This window comes from Oryzias latipes, chromosome 22 (genome assembly GCF_002234675.1).
Source record: "Oryzias latipes chromosome 22, ASM223467v1".
NCBI lineage: Eukaryota > Metazoa > Chordata > Actinopteri > Beloniformes > Adrianichthyidae > Oryzias > Oryzias latipes.
In genome coordinates, this window is record NC_019880.2 from 28,229,109 (window position 1) to 28,248,486 (window position 19,378).

The 19,378-nt window shown below is 41.9% G+C and overlaps 1 protein-coding gene across 4 annotated transcripts in view; it reads right to left on the minus strand.

The window, feature by feature from the left end:
- The window catches only part of LOC101172697 (rho-associated protein kinase 2), a 72,548-nt gene that overhangs the window by 3,420 nt on the left and 49,750 nt on the right, over window positions 1-19,378 (minus strand). For 3 of the 4 annotated variants that reach the window (XM_023951818.1, XM_023951816.1, XM_023951819.1), the window contains 24 exons: window positions 16,879-17,038; window positions 16,740-16,794; window positions 15,216-15,304; window positions 15,083-15,131; window positions 14,603-14,738; window positions 13,604-13,695; window positions 13,109-13,355; window positions 12,540-12,646; window positions 12,309-12,468; window positions 11,713-11,873; window positions 10,868-11,052; window positions 10,709-10,778; window positions 10,523-10,626; window positions 10,263-10,449; window positions 10,093-10,186; window positions 9,925-10,019; window positions 9,642-9,833; window positions 9,394-9,562; window positions 6,756-6,826; window positions 6,583-6,671; window positions 6,380-6,458; window positions 6,023-6,290; window positions 3,986-4,199; window positions 2,045-2,098 (listed from right to left, as the gene is read on the minus strand). In XM_023951818.1, coding sequence (XP_023807586.1) covers window positions 2,045-2,098; window positions 3,986-4,199; window positions 6,023-6,290; window positions 6,380-6,458; window positions 6,583-6,671; window positions 6,756-6,826; window positions 9,394-9,562; window positions 9,642-9,833; window positions 9,925-10,019; window positions 10,093-10,186; window positions 10,263-10,449; window positions 10,523-10,626; window positions 10,709-10,778; window positions 10,868-11,052; window positions 11,713-11,873; window positions 12,309-12,468; window positions 12,540-12,646; window positions 13,109-13,355; window positions 13,604-13,695; window positions 14,603-14,738; window positions 15,083-15,131; window positions 15,216-15,304; window positions 16,740-16,794; window positions 16,879-17,038 — 3,127 coding nt within the window. The remainder of the gene's footprint in view (window positions 1-2,044; window positions 2,099-3,985; window positions 4,200-6,022; window positions 6,291-6,379; window positions 6,459-6,582; window positions 6,672-6,755; window positions 6,827-9,393; window positions 9,563-9,641; window positions 9,834-9,924; window positions 10,020-10,092; window positions 10,187-10,262; window positions 10,450-10,522; window positions 10,627-10,708; window positions 10,779-10,867; window positions 11,053-11,712; window positions 11,874-12,308; window positions 12,469-12,539; window positions 12,647-13,108; window positions 13,356-13,603; window positions 13,696-14,602; window positions 14,739-15,082; window positions 15,132-15,215; window positions 15,305-16,739; window positions 16,795-16,878; window positions 17,039-19,378) is intronic. The other variant, XM_023951817.1, reaches the window with a different exon arrangement.

A 19,378-nucleotide genomic window follows, 5' to 3' on the forward strand; every position in this document is an offset into this window, starting at 1 on the left:
AAAAAAGCTAAACAAATAACTAAAAAAACACATCAGGATTTAGAAATCAAAGCAAAATTCCAAAAGCCAAAACTATTCCAAATAAAAAAAAGAAAAAAGGTTTCAAAAAACAAAAGTAATTTTCAGAAATCCAAATGAAGCAAAAAAGAAACATCCCCGATTGGATGAAGACGTTTGTTCATCATTTAAGCAGACGGCTATTTGGCATGAAAAACATTAAAGTCGCCGCAGTCCAAGAGCTGCTTCTATCAAAGAATATTTGATTTCAGGATAAACCTATGAAGTGATTCTGGATTTGCTCTGTACTAATCACAAAACCTTCATACTAGTTTGGGTTACATTTCGGCTGTGAAGCATTTTAAAGTCCCACTCCAGCTATATTTTGCTCCTTTATTTTCAAAGTGTTCCTCATGCTCTTAACTATAATTATACACTTTTGGGCTCTGTCATTTTCTTGGACATAGTTTCTGCAGAGTAGCAGGAGATCGTTAATAATTTGCCTCCAAGTTGTGGGCAGGACCGTTAATTGTAAAATAAAACATGTCCATCAGAAGAGGCACTCAGCTATAATCTGTGTTCATTTGCAGGACAACAGGACTATAAATACATTAAGAGATTCTTTTTTTTGTCTTACATACTCTAGCTGGAACCTGAGCTTTTTATCTTTTTATCTAAGCAGCATCACTGACTGCATGGTTTAACCCATGCTGTTCAAAATAGACAAGCAGGAGGGGGCTTCTTCTCCTTTTTTCCTTTGCTAACGTATAGTAGCGCATGTGTGCCACCTACAGTTGGAAGAGGCTTGGTCAAAATGTTAAAGCAAGGAAACCTTGCAACTTTTTCTTTCACAGCTCTATTCCCATACATGAAGGACTGGCTGGACACAAACCACAATTATTCATTTCTCCTCAAAGATCCATTTTCAAACTGTTGCCACTTCCGTGTATTAAAAAGAACCTCAATCCACATGTTACTACCAAATCTCAGTTCCTGATTGGTCAAGGTTCAACCTGGTTTAACTTTTAATGCCTCCCCATTGAATGTGCGTTTTGAATGGAAATTTGTGAAGCGCGACGTAACACAAGAGTTTTGAATGCAGAAGCATTTACGTAGACTTTTCATTGAATGTGGTCTCTTCAACGCGTGTTGCTGAGGTGTGGACCTAACTTAAAACTTGAATTTGGGAAATTTCTAACCAACTAACATGAATCCATTTTTCATGAATTTTCCTGTGCTATTAAAAATGAAGAGACCATTTACAAGCCAACCAATGCAAAAAGTGCAAATTTGCTTCTTTCACCAGAAATCAGAGCATTATTCATCTTATCTGTTTAAATGTGTTATTTCAGGGGAAACTCCCTGAAGTTTAAGACTCACTCCAGTGAAAATGGTGTTCTTGGTGTTTTCTACGTGTTTTTATGCCATTTTTCTGATGATGGAGGACATATATAAAGACATTAACCCAAATTTCCTATTCTGAGTCTTTATTTCAATCGTTAAAGCAGACGGAAAATGCTGTTCAAACTTATTATGACACTGGGCGGGGCATGAGCTGGCTGCTCCAAGCTCTCAGCAACGGGATGGAGAAGGGGGGGGGGTCCATGCCAACAGTATTGTCCACAACTCAGAGGTGAATTTCTAAGAAACTCCTGCCGCGCTGCAGTACATGACACTGGTTTTTGGTTTTGGCTAAAACTCAAACATATTTATAATAAAAGGCCACTGGGAACATTTGAACAATCCACCAAAAGATGATCGCAGTGGGACTTCAAGTTTAGGAATGAACTACTCTGGTACATTTGGTGCAATCTTCAATTTCATTTCTACAGGTGAATATGCTGGAAAAATAAACATGGCAGCTCATGCTTATCTTACTGTTGGTTCCTGACACCCCCACCCCTCTGAATTTGGCCTCAGCACCGTGTGCATCCTCCACCTCCATGCAGACCAACATCACCACAGAGTGACAGTGCTATGCAGAAAACACATGCTCAGGAGTGAGCTTGTCTGTGCCAAATAAAGGGTTAAGGCTTTTCATCTGTACCAGAGGCTGCTGGAATCTTCTCGTCTCAGTTTGAACCCATTTGACCTGCGGGGACTGAATTCAAATACATCAAATGTAGAGTGAGCAGTGGGTGGGCAGCAACCAGCATTATTTCCATTTGACTGATAGTCAAAAGCATTTTGTTTGACCTGGATGTGCAAAACATTTCAGAAACTCCAGCAGGAAGTAAAACCACAAAGCAGAAGGCGTGCTGGACACAGCACATCACAAACCAAAGCGACAAAAAATGATACCACCATCCCAGAAAGAATAGGAGACAATAAAAGGAGGGTAAAGAGAATTTAGAGAATTCACAGAATAACTGAAAAGATCCATCTTACGTGCTTTACAGCTCATAAAAGCAGATTCCTTTATTATTAATTTGTGTCCAATAAAGCTGCAGTATCTAATGCAATCACAAATAGTTTGAGCATTGGCTTCATTTAAGGGCATAGTAAAATTATTTAATATTTTATTTTTCTATGAAAGGTATCAGGGACATCTTTACTAATTAATAGTCAACTTTTTTTTCTACTTCATAGTTGTACCACTTTAATTTAAACGTTCGTGCTACTTCAAGGACGTTTTTTCCAAGTAAAATGAAACAAGATTCATAAAAAAACATAGGGTACAAGCTGGATTTATGTATTAAATGTGATAATTATTTTAATATGTTACAAAAGTATCAGATCAGGACTCTGTATCGGCAGATTCTCAAAATTCAATGACCTGCACAATAAATGCACACATGGCAAAAGACTGTGACAATTGTACTTAACGGTAACCTTAAATGTGTTAAAACAATCTTATGGCAGCTGGAAGTATTTAACAAATCAGACAAATTCCTTAGATTTGACCAATCAGATGGACTCCTTTAAATCATTGAACAATCAGATGGACTCCTTTAAATCATTGACCAATCAGATGGAGCCCTTTTATGTTAAATGTTCACCTCCTATGTAGACCAGAGTCATTTCGAGAATAATTTAAGTTATGTTTACTCTTATTTAAATTAAACTGTCGCAGTGAAATGGAAATGATGTTTTTGGTTGTATCATAATTATATTGTTATCGCAATATTGATCACTAATGTCGCAAATTGCGAGTTTTCCTCATGTTATTCAGCCCTACTCTGAATCAGATCGGGTCCAAACAAATCTGATTGTGACGTTCATGGTTTAAAGTGCTTTCAGAGGAAGCCCTTCCCAATGCACACTGGGTTACCATGTGATCCTCATAAATGTGTAGAGAAGCACTCTTCATCCATATCATCCAGGAGCCAGTGCCAGTACTAAAGACTGTGCTTATCAAACCTAGAAAAAAGTGGGTTTTGACGTGTGTGTGTTTCATGTCCCAGGCAGATGGGGGTTTGAAGGCTACCATCCTGAGAGGAGGATCACAGAACCAAAGAGCAAAGCTCACTTCTGCGCCCCCCTGGAGATCAAGAGCAAAGCTCTGCTGCTGCACTTCTCATCGTTCAAAAAGGCCCATCACTGAAAGAGCATCGTTGCGAGGCGAGTCTACATCACAGACTCAAAGTCCCCACAGCTGGTGATAACAGGCAGCCGTCAAAGCCGAACAAGCCCTCAGCCTACGGAGGAAACCGCTTCAGAGAACCTCTGCAGTCAAACTGACACTTCAGATTTTGTTCATGCTCACTGTGATGATCATGCAGGACAGGAAGCAGTGTGACAGCCAAATAAGGCTGGAGATGCAGCAGTGGGAGGAGATTTCAAATCATGTAACAGGAAATCTGTGGCTAAAAAATAAGGTTGTAATTAAAAAAAAAAAAGTTTTACTAACACATTGGAAACCCATCTGCTGCTCTTGTAGCATGACTCTGCCTGCTTCACGTGTTTGTAAAAGTGTTTCCCTTTCTTCTCCATTAAACGTGTGCATGGAGGTGTTTTGACCTCCCAGGTGAGTGAAAACCTCCACTACCTGCTCTTGGCGGTGGGCAGCTGTCTGCTGGGCCTTCTCATGGACTGGCTGGGCTGAACTTTCATGGATGCCCGAGGTGAGGAGCGCGCAAAGAGCTCTGTTGGAGGGGGCTTCTTGGGAATCTTCTTGACCAGTCGGCTCACCCACTTCTGCTGCTCCTCCTGGGAGGCGGCCAGCAGGAGTAGGTTCTTGGCGGCAGAAACGTCGTAGTTCACTAGTGGCAAAGGGGAAAGAAAAGGTCACACTGGGTCACGTTTCCAGGGAAATGTATGTAGTATTAGTAATAAGTATCCAAATACTTAAATATGTGGAAACTGTTCCAGGAAAAAAACAAGTGTGAATATTTACAAGACGACAAATGCAAGAACACGGCATTCGTCTGAAATAGCTGATTTGCCATCTTTATGAATATAGTGGAATATAGTAAAATGCCCTTCAAGCAGGGGCAGTACTACAAGGGATAGGGGGGGGGGGGGGGGGGGGGGGGGGGGGGGGGGGTTCCAAAATGCACCCCAAGCAAAAAGCTCTGCCCCACACCTGACCCCCAATTTGAGTCAATATCAGTGTCGTTATTGACAAAAAATTAAGAAATCATCAATAGAAACTTCTTTAACCACTGCAAAATGAACAAAAGCATTATTTTTTAAATGAAATAAAAACAACAATAATAAAACTGTTAGAAAGGATTAGAATTTGTAGTAATTGCCTTCCACTCTGGTGTTTTGCCGCCCGTCTGTTTCTTGTCCCCCCCCCATAAAATGTTCTAGCTCCGCCCCTGACTTCAGGCGAGGTAATTATAAGGGGCATGTATTAGCAAGAGTCTTGCTATATGATAGGTATCCTGACTACACATCCCTCTGATCCATCAGGTCGCTGAACTAGAATTTATTGTTGTGAGGTTCCGCAGAACTTTGGCCCGCTTTGCCAACAGCATTTGGCTGGTTCTCCGTGCATTAGCTGCTGCGCAGCTGCAGTGCTTCACTCATTCTTATCTGACCCCCCCTGCTAAAAAAGTTAGATGATACTGGCAGCAACGTGGTACAGAATTTCGGTTCGGTACACACATGTCTCATAACAAAACCAGCTGATTTTTTTTACAACACCCCTAGTAATTATTGCTCTAACATTTCAGAATAACGTCAGCTTTTAGGCATATGAGCTAAACAAACCACATGTGCAACTATCACTGGAAGTAAAGTGTCAGTGAAAGTTCTCTGTTTGAGATACTGCAGTGAGGTTAGTTCACTGACAGTCTGTAAAAACTGGACCGAGTGAGTGTGACATCCCCCGCAGACAATAACTTACTTCTAGCTCCAATAAAATGAAGTAACAAGCAGTGATTGGTTCGAATTGTTCTGAGTCAACGTTTCTCAACCACTCTAGCCAATCAGGACTGAGTTTGTTGGACGGCCACATCGTTGACACTTGAAAATGGGCCACACAAGATCTGTCAATCAAATGTTTTCAACATTAGATGTGAGACCCCCCTCTTTTATTAAGGCATCTGAATTGTTACTTTATTACTTAAATAACTTGCATTAAAAATATCATGCAAAAAAGGGATTAGCAAGAAAAAAAAGATGGCAGAGTAATTTATTCTGACAGATAGAATGAGTAATAGCTGTCAATTTCTCAATAATAGTCTATGGTATTTCGGCTTCTTGGAACCAGCGGGGTTGGGGTCACTCAGTCCAGTTTTCATATACAGTCATTGATACAAAACAACAGTGATGTTTATGTTTTGTGTTCTTCTGAAGTTAATCAAGAGGTTGACAGAAACCCCTGGACATTGTGTGAAGTGACGAATATCTTTTCTTTCTTTCAGAATCAAGGCGTTTTGTCATCTGTAGTTGTGTTGATCTTCTGTTATAATTAAAGGTATAAACGATGGTGATTAAATGCATATTATTTTAATTTTCATACAATCAGTAAAACAGACATACATATAATAACCATTCAAATATAATCTATTGAATAGTGAGAATGGTGGTTTGGTTGCTACCTCAGTCACGATTGACAGCTTTGGGAGAATCCTACCTTTACACGGAGCAATGATCTCCTCTTTCTTGTCCATGTGGTCCTTGTGGCACTTAATGTGGCAGCGTCGGCACTCCAGAGCAGGTGGAGGCTTGAACATGTTCCATAGTGGCTTAGTGCAGGCCTCACAGTTGGTGGGGAAGTGATAGAGGGTGGGGATAAACTCGTGACCTTTGTGGCAGATGTAGCTGGACTTCTCTCCAAGGGGTAGTGGCTCCACAGGAAACTCTGGCTCCTTTTTACTCTCACCTTCATTGGCATAAAGAATCTAAGGACCAGAGGTTTAGATTACATGTTATTTTATTAAACTTTGGCCCCAAATTCAGACGCAAAATGGCAAAACAGAGAAGGGCAAACCTGAAATATTCGAGGTATCTCTTTGGCATCAGCACGGTACACATCTGTCTGAGTGACAGGCCTCACATGGAAGAGTTTACTGCCAGATGGACACGTAGGTTTTGAGCAAAAAAACACATGAAGCACCACACCGTCAATCTCAATCCAAAACTCCTCAATCCTGAAAGACGTCTCAGCCTGATGCCTTCAGGTGTCACACTTACTCTATGTCCAGCACCATGTAGGGGATGGACTGCTCCCTGTCTTGTTCACTGTTGTAGAAGAGGATCTTCTTGCTGCTAACAACAACGTACTACCAAAACAACAACAGGAAAACAAACTAGTGAATCACTGAATTGTGTAAAAAAAATAATAAAAAGGAATTATTCATTTCAACCTTTCTTTCCCATCCAAACTTCTTGGTGTTGTTTCTGACGGGAAGAGAGAGCCAGCCCTCCAGTCTGGTTTCTGTGAAGGACCATCAGTCAGACAGGAGGCGTTACAGATGGTTTTTAACCCTTTCAGTGTTTACATTCTTTAGACTACCATAACTCTTTAACTGTTTACGCAATGAACGTTATTCCAACGGATTCTGAAGCAGAGAGAAGCAGCTTTAGGCAGTTTTTAGCTGATTTGAAAAGTCCCTTTCTCCTCAGAATGTCAAAGAGTGTGTGTTATTTGAATATCGCTGGATCCATCTCTGGTTTTAAAGGGTTAAACCAGGGCTCCAGACTAACTTTTTTCACTAGGAGAACTGTGGCCCCCAATTGAAAATTTTAGGGGCACAACCAGAAAATTTAGTGGCACATCCCCAACCATCCAGGTGGGGCGCTGGTTCATCTCAAACATGTCTATCGTTGCATTTTCCCCACGTGTTTTAAGTGCGTCTCAGACCAAATCTTGTTGTTGCTCACACGCGTTTAAAGTTCAAGCCCTGTTATTCTCCTCAGCCGGCCCACCTCCCGCTGCAGTGGGCTGCAGTAACAGCCCTGCATGAGAACCGTTTGGTCGGGGTTGATACGCCGCCGCGCGTAACCATAATCGTAACCTTAACCATCCTCCGGGTCCACGCGGCCCAGAAAAAACGTTCAGCACGGACTGCATGTATTTAGAAAATTATGAGCGCATAAATACGTTCTAAAAAGGAAAGTAAGGAACTCCTTAATGTGGTCCGGGGAGGGGGCTGTCAGGTTCCCTGCCTTAAATGTTCTCCTGCTTGCAAGCCTGGTTAATGTCACGCCCCCAAGAGACATGATTGGTTGGTTTGTCAGCTCCATGCACAACACTGAAAAAGTGTCATTCACACAAACTGGCAGGACGCATTAACATTAAACTTTCATACTAAGGCGGGGGCCGCAAAATATCATCTTGGGGGCCGCAAATAGCCCGCAGGCCGCGAGTTTGAGATCCCTAGCCGCAGGTCGGAAGAATGAATCAATAGTTCGCTTGCTCATAGTTCAGACGCACATATCAGGTTGTGATGATATTTGTCTCCGTTTCCTTCCCACAGATGTTTACACGCGCTCTATTATCTCTAGGCCCCTCCCCCTCCACGCATTTTAGCCACTCACAGTGGCCACTTCCTGTTCTTCTCACACGCATTGGCCGCCTCACAGACAGGCATCACTCAATGAAATGCGAGTGTGTGCTCGCGTCTCATGAGTGTGTGTGCTCGCGTGTGTGTTTGCGTGCGTGTGCGCTCGCGTCTCATTGATTATTTCATTATTCATTTCATTAATTATTGACGTGCCCCTTCCACGTTTAATGTATAAAAAAATACGGAGGGTGGGGGAGGCAAATTTACTGGTCGCGCATGTGCGACTGGATGTAAAATTCAGTCGCACACTCAAATTTTGGTCGCAAAATGCGACCAATTGCTCGCAGTCTGGAGCCCTGCCCTTTAAGGACAGACACTATGCTGATGTGGCCCTCAGTGAAAATGAGTTTGAACCCCCTGTTTTAGAGGAATGCTCAGAAATGTGTGAACGGATCAAAATACTGCTTAGGGGTTTCTTTTTGTGAGAAATGAATATTATAATACACTGACGTCACGTGAAAAGGGTCTACTGCCAGATGTCAATCATGTGCCAGTAGCCAATAGACTCAAAGCCCCACCCCCACGTAAAATTAAGCTCAGCACCGAAAACAAAAAGTCTAAATTTAATCTGTAAATTGAAGACTGAACGTTAAGAGTGAGAGAACCAAAAAAAAGTAGAAAATAGCAAATAGAATTTGGCGACAGTTTTATGTTCAGAGTTATTTTATTTAAGTTTCAAATTTACAGTTATTTTTCAAAATTTTAATGTTAATTAACTGAAAGGAATTTCAGTTAAAAATATTTTTTCATTTAATCAAGTTTCAAATGTGTACTTTAGAGTCTAAAACTCTTTTCTATACATTTCAAAACAAAAAAAGTACAATGATCTATTTTGTGATTTTTGCTGAACTTTAAGCTGATCCTGATTTGACGGCACACACATCCCCGTGTCTGCGTTCATGAAACCATTCAGAGACTCTTCCACTACGGGGAGGAGCTTCACCATCTACTGGAGGAGGAGCATCTAAATGACGGACGGCACTTTTAGCTGTGCGTCCGTGTCTGTATGACCCAGTTTAACAACTTGCTGCCCCACAGAGGGGGAAAAACTAAAACAAGCATACAGAAGACCTTTTTATTATGCCTCAATACAAATAAGTAAAGTATAGAATGACCAGATTCTCCTGCCCGCTGGTTTTGAATTACACCCACCTATCACATCATCAACACCAAAGCTGAGTTCCTGATTGATGAGGTGAAGCTTTACTTCACCAAAGTTAAGATTAACATTGCAGCAGGACTCCCTAAACATGCTGCCGTTAGAGCCGGAGGTTCCAATGGACCTCGGATTGCGTTTGTATATTAACTTAAATTGAAACTGGACACCTCTCCTTTGTACATCACATTCAGTGTGAACGCAGCTCAAAAATGTGATTCAGAGCAAAATGCCAACTACAAAATAAGAAGGGAGAGTTTCTGGATTTCTTTCAGTTCTCACCTGTGTAGGCGTCATCAGCGTCAAACTCTGGGCCGCTGCTGACGCTGGCCGAGTCCATGGACTGCACACTGAGCGTCTGCAGCAGGTTCCTCAGCTGCTCGATGTCACTGTCCTTACTGTCCAGAGCCATCTGCAGCTCGATGCGCATCTGGCTCTCATCCGCCAATTGCTGCGCATCAAACATCAAGCGGAGGCTAAGGTCCTGAGATGGTGGGACACTGGAACATTTCTGTTTGGAGTTCACTTACTGCCTGCATTTCGTTGATTTCCCTCTGGTATTTGATCATGATGCTGTTCAGCTTTTCCTTCTCAGATCGGAGCTCTAACTGCAGCTTCCTGTTTTCCTTCTCCTTCCGCCGCATGTCGGTGTCGTTGTTGCGACGACTGCCTCCACCTCGTATTTCCTTTCTGTTCATGATCTCTGCCAGCTTATTGACAGCCTGTTGGTGGACATGAAAGAAAGTCCCCTCAGAGTTAAAGGGGAATGGGGAAGAAGGCCTCCAGACGATGGTGGCGTTCTCAAAAGCCAACCTGTGTCTTCAACGTTCTCTCTGACTGCAGCTGTTTCTCAAATCCCTGCTTCATCTGACTGATCTGCTGCTCCCAATCCTTCGACTTCTCGGATTCTGCAAGCAAAAAAAATGTATTTAAATAAACCAACAAGTTAAATGTAGAAAATCTTGAAGGTATGTGGCATGCCTTCAAGCGCTTCCTTCAGTTTGCAGTTGAGCTCCTCCTTTTCGTTAGCCAGATTAGCAACATCACTGGTCAGAGTCCTGTTGGCTTCTTCAAGCTTTATGGATAGAAAAACACAGTCGTCATCTTCTCTGTCTGTGGCAGACACAGCTAGGATTTTAGCTCCAACTCACTGAGCTGATGGTAATGTCCTTCTCATTCAGCTCCTGACAATGCCGCGCCATCATGTCCTTCAGCTCCAGCTCCTTCATGATCTTCTCCTTCTCCAGATCAGAGTACTGCTCCTCAGCAATGGAGCGAGCCAGTTGCTCCGAGTCAGCCTTCGTCAGGGTTATCTCCAGCTGGGCTGCTAACGAGTCCCTGACAGACCAGTAAAAGAATTGGATCAACATTTCACAGAGCTGTAAGAGAAGATCTCCGAGCGGATCTTTACCTCTCCTCCTGCAGCTCATGCAGAGATTGCTGCATCTCTTTGTATAGCTTGTTTCTCTCCTCACAATCCTCCTTCAGCTCACGAACTTGAGTCTTATAGAGAGTCTGGAAAGCAGACGAAATCTCAAAATTGGCCTTCGTCAGGACGGCTTCAAGTTCAAATAGACGTATGATATCAAACACTCACAGAAAAATACTGTTCAGCTTCTAACTGGTCCTGTAATTCCTTCATTTGTCCATCTGTGTCTTGTCTTTCTCTAAAGACAAAAAGGACAAAAAGATAAATGTGAGTTTTTGGCACTTTGTGATTAAATGAGGTTGGGAGTCACATCTAAGGTTTGCTGACTTGCGCAGTTCCTGGTTCTGCTTCTCTAAACTGCGCTTTATGTCCAGCAGGTGATTGGTTTCCTGCTTCAGCTGCTTCTCAGAGGTTCTCAGGATGCTGAGCTGCTGGTTCTGCGCCTTGAGGTCATTCTGAGTCAGGTTTCGCTTCTGGGTCTCCTGCTCAATCTTCAGAGTCAGGTTCTTCACCTGAGAGGAAACGAGAAACATATCCAGGCAAACGGGGAGGTAGGTGAGTGTTCCCAGTCATTTCCCAGTAAAAACCGTACCAAAAATAGAGCAGAGACTTGTACGTTGAATGACAGCTTATATGTCCTGCAGCAGTCTGGACATCAAGAATCAGATCGTTTTTGGAATCCTTCTTTCTTACAGAGTCTTTGAGCCAAAATGACACCCTCTCCACAAACTCAAAATCTAACCAACATTCGCACAGACCTAGTAGCCAATGAAAACGAAATTTGGGCATAGTAGATTACACCCCCCGCCCACCTCCACTGACATCACAGCAGGCAATAGAATGGGGCAAACATCTCTTATGGAGTTCATAAAATATTTCAAAATTCACTAACACAACCAAAGCGCACAACACACAAAGGGAGCTTTACAATGATTATGGAATGGATGAAAAACTTTGTTGCCAGGGAAATTCCAACACGTTCTTTTGCTGATTCTCTTTAAAAGGACATGGACATGTCTATCATCCCTAGGCAAACAAAAAATAAAATAGTTGCTACGGAACTAAAACAGAAGGCACTATTTAAAATTAGTTTATTATTTCTTCATGAATTTGTCTGTGGGTGGCATTTAAAAAGCCAACAAACTTGATTGGGGTCCTGCATAAGGACTCACCTCCTCTGTGAGGTGGTCCTTATGTCTGCGCAGCTCCTCTAGTTTCTGTAAGGCCTGTTTATAGTCGCAGTCCATCATGCTGCTGTGTTTTTCCAGCTCCAGGATCCTGTTCTCCAGCCGCATTTTGGCCAACCGCTCCTCCGACAGCTTCTGCTCCATCTCTGCATAAAAGGACACGTGTTCTCTGGGTGCGAACAGCGGAAAATTGTGTTTGTAGTGGTTTTCACACACGTTCTTTTGGCATTTTTCTCATGATTGAGGACATATTGTAAAAAAAAAAATTAAGCTTAAAATGTAATTTTTTAAATTTTCGCTTTTTTAAAATTGTGGTTAATCAAGAGGAGACAAAAGATTTTTAAAAGAGCTTATTTGTGATGTAGAAAATACACTGGGTGGACCACAAGCACCGTGCTCAGCAGGTTTTGTTCATTTTGGCTAAAAAAAAAGCATCATCATAATTAAAAGATCACTGGGAAAGCTTTGAAAATAGATCAGAAGATGATCAGAGTGGGACTCTAAAATTGTTAGATACCTGTGTTTAATTGTAAATGACCTGCAAACACTAACTAAATGGCTGAACTGCCTCCCTTCCTTACCTTTCATGGACTCCGACTTGGCACCTTCAATGGTCACCCTAATCTTGCTCTTGTCTGCCAGCAGAGCCCTGGTAGCCTTGTGAGAGGTCTCCTCCTGCTCCAGCTCCTGCTGCAGAACCTTCAGCTGGTAGGTCAGATCGATCTCTTTGCTGCTCATCTCCTACTCAGACAACATCAAAATAGCGTTTTTGTGTAAGATGTTAACTAAGGTCTGATGGATCCAGTCTATACCTTCTCCAGATCAGTGAGTTTGTCCTGCAGATGTCTCTTCTCGGTCTCTGCTTTAGACAGAGCCTGTCTTTGCTGGCGAGCCTCCTGCTCCAGAGCCAAAATGCGCCCTGTGAAAGAAAGCAGGTGGGAAACTCAGAAATCAACTGTTTGCTGTACAGCAAAGCTTTATTTCATTTCTCCCAGTATCAGGATTCTAACCAAGCCCATTCCAGTATGACAACATGATGAACTGTTTTTTTTTAGTGGTTAAGTCTTACAACAGGTTTTTTCTGCAACATTTCTGCACTTTTTACAAATGTTTAATGACAACTAAAAGAAATCTCTTCTACTGGCTTATTATACACTCAATATCAGAGTTTGGTGTTATATTGTTGAATAAACAGCCTCCTGTGCAGCAGTTGCAGATCAATACTGCTGTTCTCAATCAAAACCAGGTTTGGGAGGGTTATTATTAATAGATTTCTGTAAATGGAATCACACTCTCTCATGCAGTGGAGCAGAATAGCATTATTGAAGATAATGCTCTGAATCTGGGTTAAAATGACCAACAGGGCAGGAACATGACCCACCCATCAGGTCGCTGATGGTTTCTGAGCCTTGACTCTGCTCCCTCCTCTCCGTCTCTAGCGCGGCCTGCAGGCTGATGCACTCCTTCTCCAGGCTCAGCTTGGTTCGCTCCAGCAGGCAGCATTTGTCCTGCAGCTCGCGCACGTTGGCCTCCAGCTGCTGCAGCTGCTTGCTGCTCTCGGTCTGCGTTTTCCGCAGCCTAGTCGCAGCTTCACTCTCAGCTCGCAGCAAAGTGTTGGCCTCCTCCAGCTGAGGGGGCATAGAGTAAAGATTACCATGGAAAGTATAATGTGATGGACATTCTTAACAAAAGTGGAAAGCTTTCGGACACATGATTCTGCATTAAATGGAATGAAATAGAGGTGTTTAATGAAAAAATATATATAAATAATATGAAAACTTCTATTATTTCTGTTAGACTTAGTCCTTCCCAGGTCCAACCCATTTGACTCACAAAGATTTGGTTAAGAAAGGAGGACCAGCAGAAGTTGACAGACCTGTCTTCTCAGATGAATGTTCTTCTCATTAGAAATGTGAGAGTTTTGGTTTCTTCTCTTCAGGTCATCCAGCTGATCACGAAGGCTGTTGACTGAACAATACAAAATAAAAATCAGCTATTTATAGTGATAAAAAATAAAACAAGAGAAAAACAGTTTTCTATAGTAGTTTAACTTCATTCAAATAGTTTGGGCAAATAATAGGTCTATAAAAGGGAGTTTAAACCAAAGAGTAAAGGACAAAGAAACCTTTTTTTTTTCCATTTCCTTCAGCTGCAAATTTGATTAGAGGCAGAAAACCCCCACGAGTCAGTTTTATCCTTTAACCAGGAGGTGGCAGCGTTTTCCAAATAAACAAAGTTGCATCTAAATGACCAAAAACACATTTTCTAAATTTGAAGAATTCTACCAAAAACAAATATAAAAAAAAAGTTAACAGAAAATAGTGTTTTGAAATAAATTAAAGAAACATTTTGGATTGTCTTTTGTTAAAGTAATCCTTTAGAGACTCACTCTAATGAATATTCTGCAGCATTTTTCTGATGATTGATGATATATGTTAAGAAAATGTAGCTTATAATTTTCTAAGTATTTCTTCAATTTAAATTAGGAGCAGGTGAAAAATTACCATTTAAAAAAGAACTTATTAGCTACATAGAAGGTACGCTGAGTGGACCACAGGCCACCTGCTCTGAGCTTCCAGCAATGGGGGGGAGAGGGGTGAGGTTGCTCAATCGCATCAGTTCCACCCACAACTAAAGACATATAATATGAACATAACATAATGAACATAACATAATGAACTACTGCCGCTCTGCAAAAACTATGTCCTAAAAAAGTTTTTTGTTTTTGTGGCTAAAAACGGCAAAATCATAATTAAAAGGAACACTGGGAACGCTTTGAAAATAGATTTTAATAATGATCAGAGTGGGACTTTAAGGAAATGATTTGAAGAATTTAATAAAGCCTCTAAACTTCTCTTCTATGTAATCCTAGTACCTTCATTCTCGAGGCAGCGTTTCCTGTCAGCCTCGCTCTCGGCCTTGCGGTGACTCTCCAAGCTCTTGTGTTGCAGCAGAGCCTTTTCTCTTTCCAGCTGCCTCAAGTTTGACTCCAAGCACTTCCTGCAGTTCACCTGAAAAAAATCCATCACTCCACATTTCTGTCTGCATTTCATACAAGCCTAATTTCATGGTGCTGTGATTCTGTACATCAGTTTAGGGAGGAATCTGTGAGGATACTATTTTTTTTATTATCTCTACAAGTGGTTAATATGTTTACATGCAGCAAAGCACTGCAGCTGACAGCATCTGATGCTTTCAGTAGGAGTGTAATGAAGTGTGAATATTAAGAATGGTTCTTCTGATTCAGCTGAGGCTTCTGGGAAAGTTTTTTTTTAAGTGAGCGAGAAACTCATTGCAGTGGAGAAAGCAAATGTAGGACAAGAGTGTGTCTTCTGATAGTGAAGGACAAACCTACCTCTTCCTCAAGCTCTTTGGTTATTTTTTCTAAGCGACCTGAGGCTGTTCTGCAGAGAAAAAAATAGCATGAGGTCATCACGAATGATCTGTATGCTACATTAGAACAGCTACACCCAGGCTTCACCCAGTACCTGTATTTCTGCTCCAGATCATCCTTGACCTGCTTGTCGTTATTAAACTGCAACTCCAGGTGGTGCAGTTTCTTCTGCAAAGCTGCTGACTATAACCACAAGGACACGACAAATGAGAGGAGATTTAGTGAAGAGTCTTTAGACCGATTTTACTGAGAAATATCACCATGACAATGCAAAATTCAACAACAATAAAAAATAGGGTTACAGGAGTGAACATTTCCTCTTGAAAGGCAAATACTAATAATGGAAAAGATAACAATAATAGACTGAATATTTACTTTACTCCTGTAACACATTGATGCTTATTTAGCTTCATGAAACATAGGAGGAATCTAGTATATTAGTGCTACGTTTGGACAGTTATTCAGATAACCATTGCATAGAGAACATGCTGACAAGTTAACTAAACTCTTTATATCACTTTAAATCACTAAATCCATTGAATTCTTCCTCCTTCCTGTTGCTCTGGAACAACTCTGGCAAGCACAGCGGAAAGCTACGTTCACGCCGCCCTCAGATATGCGCCATTTGAAATGAAAACAAGCAGAAACGAGTGTTTCAGGCCTTTTCATTCATTCACATGTTGCTACAAGAGTTAAACACACGTCGAAAGTTAAACCAGGTTAAACTTTGAACAATCAGGGACTCAGATTGCCAACTGTTCACAAATTGATCATAGAGGATAAATGAATAACTGCAGTTTTTTATCATATGACACCAAGTCTTTCATATATAAAAATAGAGCTGAAAAAAAGACTCATTTTGTGACGTCACAACGCAGAACCCACTCGTTTTCGTGGGTTGGGAGGGGCTGGTTCTCAGAGTGCGGGTTTTTTAGAGGAATATTCAGAAATGCGTGAATGGATCAAAAGGCCACTTTGGGGTGTTTATAGTGAGGAATGAACATTCAAATACACATAAAAGCTCAAATAAGTGGATTTTTCATGACAGTGGCCCTTTAAAGTTTGTTGGTTCTTCGGTTCTGTTTTTCTTCATCTACATGCAAATAAACTTTAAGTGAAACAATTATGCTTTGTTCTTTAGTCCAACAGAAATAGGATTTTATGACCGAACAACTAGCCTGACCAGATAAAAAAATAGAACTTAATCACCCGATTTAATGAATATTGTGTTATTGAACATGTTCTTGTGGCATTTTCTGATGATAAAGGACATACATAAGGCTCAAAACCTCAGCTTAATATTTTCATTAGGTACATGTGTGTTTTTGTCAGGTGGAGTTACACTGTAAATAAAGGCTTTGGACTGGACTGCAGTGGATGGCAATCTAAAGTCAATACGAGTCTCGGATTAAATCAACGACCTGCCTTGAAAGCTGCTCAAGTCTTTCAGTGCTTCTAAGAATGCTTAAACTCTGACAAAATGCCAACAAATCCCAGGATAAGAAAGAAAATCCAGCACTTTACAGACTAAATCTATACTAATGGAACAATCCTTCTATGCGGTCGTGCAAACAGACACCTGTACCGCTTGGTTCTGACACCTCTTTCAAGTATTTACCTCTCCTTTCAGGTTCTCATTATTCACTGAGGAGTTGTTAGAAGCATTAAGTAACCTTAAGAAAGGAAAGAAGAAAAAAAAACAAGTTTAAACCACAGTGACTCCAGAAATTAACCAGATTAAGAGACGGAAAACTCACTGATCTTCTTTGAAGTAGGTGAAGCCGACAAACGGCAGCTGATTTCCGACGAAGGCCTTAGGCGTGGGTACGGTTTCCACATCGCCTTTGTCATCTTCTATCTCATCAAAGTTGCTGGTGTCGATGTCACTGCTCAGCTCGGGGACTACCGGGGCGACAGCTGATGAGGCGGAAAAAGAGTGGAAAATGGTGGGCATGAGCGGACGGAAGGAGGGAGGAATTTCTGTGTCAACAAATTCTCTGTCTAATAAAGAGCTTGGTTTTGATAAAAGTTGCTGCTATGAGAACATTCCTGCTGCAGGTTTTCACGCAGGGTAATCACTACCTTTACACCAAGTTTAGAATTTAAAGGCATGACTATAAACACCCACTCTTTTTTTGCATTAAAACCTGGATTTCTATGAAAATTTGATTCCGATTGGCTGCAGGATGATAATGGACACCTAAAAAAGAAGTTCCGATCAAATAGCTAGAATGCTCTATTGAGCTGGCCTAAATGCAAGTTGGCTACCTGAATAACAAAAATTTAGAACATAGGTTGATAAATTATACCATGGTCCGGGTGAATACTCATTTATGATTGGCTTAGGGTGTCCAACAAAAAGTGATTATGGACATTGATAATAAAAAAACATGTTCAGGTCATAATACCCTGAATGTTCTGTATTACTGTGCTGGCCAGTAGGTAACCGGAACAACAAAAATTTAGAACATAGGTCAACATACGTTATTCCACAATTTATTACAACAGCAAGACACTAAAAAATATCTAGATTTTAAATTTTAAATCGTCTGTGTCTGTCTTTCCGTCTTACTTTATTGCTTGATATAGTAACCCCCGAACCCGGTGGACACTGGAAGTAAGCGATGCCGTCAAGCTGAAGAAAGAGTCCTAGCAGGCCTGGCTCTGTGGGACTCCAAAGGCAGCTGACAGTTATCGGCAGTCTAAGCGAGCTGCGGCCCAGACTGTTGCGGAGGCAAAAACTCGGACCTGGGAGGAGTTCGGTGAGGCCATGGAGAAGGACTATCGGTTGGCCTCAAAGACATTCTGGCAAACCGTCCGGCACCTCAGGAGGGAAAAGCCGTTCTCTACAGGCACCGTTCTCAGTGCAGGTGGGGAGCTGTTGACTTCAACTGGGGACATTGTCGGGCGGTGGAAGGAATACTTCGAGGATCTCCTCAATCCCACTGACACGCCTTCTTTAAGGAAGCAGAGAATGAGGACTTTAGGGTGAGGCTGTCTATCATCCAAGCTGAAGTCACTGAGGTAGTCAACGAGCTCCTCGGTGAGAATGCACCAGGAGAAGTCCGCCCCGAGTAACCTCAAGTCTCTGGGTGCTGTGGGAGTGTCTTGGCTGACACGTGTCTGCAGCATCGCATGGCAGTCGGGAACTGTACCACTGGATTGGTGGTCCAACCTTTTTAAGAAGGGGTCGAACCTGATAGTCGAACCTCCGATTCAGGAACAACAGTGCGGTTTCCGTCCTGGTCGTGGAACAGTGAACCAGCTCTACACCCTCTCTAAGGTGCTGGACGGATTGTGGGAGTTCGCTTATCCAGTCCATTTGTGTTTTGTGGATTTGGAGAAGGCGTTCAACCGCGCCCCCCGTGGTATCCTGTGGAGGTTGCTCTGGGAGTATGGGGTGCAGGGAGCCTTACTGTCCGGTGTCTGTATGACTGGAGCAAGAGCTTGGTTCGCATAGCCGGCAGTAAGTCAGACTTGTTCCCGGTCTACGTTGGACTCTGGCAGTGCTGCCCTTTATCACCGGTTCTGTTCATAGTTTTTATGGACAGAATTTCTAGGCGAAGCCAGGGGCCGGAGGGGATCTGGTTTGGGGACTACAGGTTTTCCTCTCTGCTCTTTGCAGATGATGTTGTCCTGTTGGCTTTATCGAGCCAGGACCTCCAGCATGCATTGGGGCGGTTTGCAGCCGAGTGTGAAGCGGCTGGGATGTGGGTCAGCACTGCTAAATCTGAGGCCATTTGGTTTTGCTTAGACTGGTCGAGTTTTCTCCAAGTCAAGAGAAAAGAAAATGTGTTCCGGTATAATATCGTAGTAAGGTTCTTTTTGTGGGACGCGTATCAGGATGCATATCGTATCGCCAGACTTTTGCCGATACACACCCCTAATGTATGCCCATTAAAAATGGTTTTGATGAGTCTGAATTAATTTGTGAATTCATCAATGAGTTGCTGTGTCTCATCTTCATGGTGTTATGGCATTATTATTATTAATGAATACTTTTTTGTTTGTTTGTTGATTCACATTTAATGATCAAAGTTAATGGTGGATGTTTTTTGCAATAAAAGCGACCTAGGGAAACTACTTGTGGACTTTGTTTCTTTGATAAAAACGTTTGCTTCATCATCTAGACAAAAACATGTGGTAAGAGGTCAACTTTCCTCCTGAAATGATGCTTCGTTTAACTTAGGATGCTTAGCACATACAGTCAGGACCATAAATATTTGGACAGGGACACATTTATTCTAATTTTGTTTC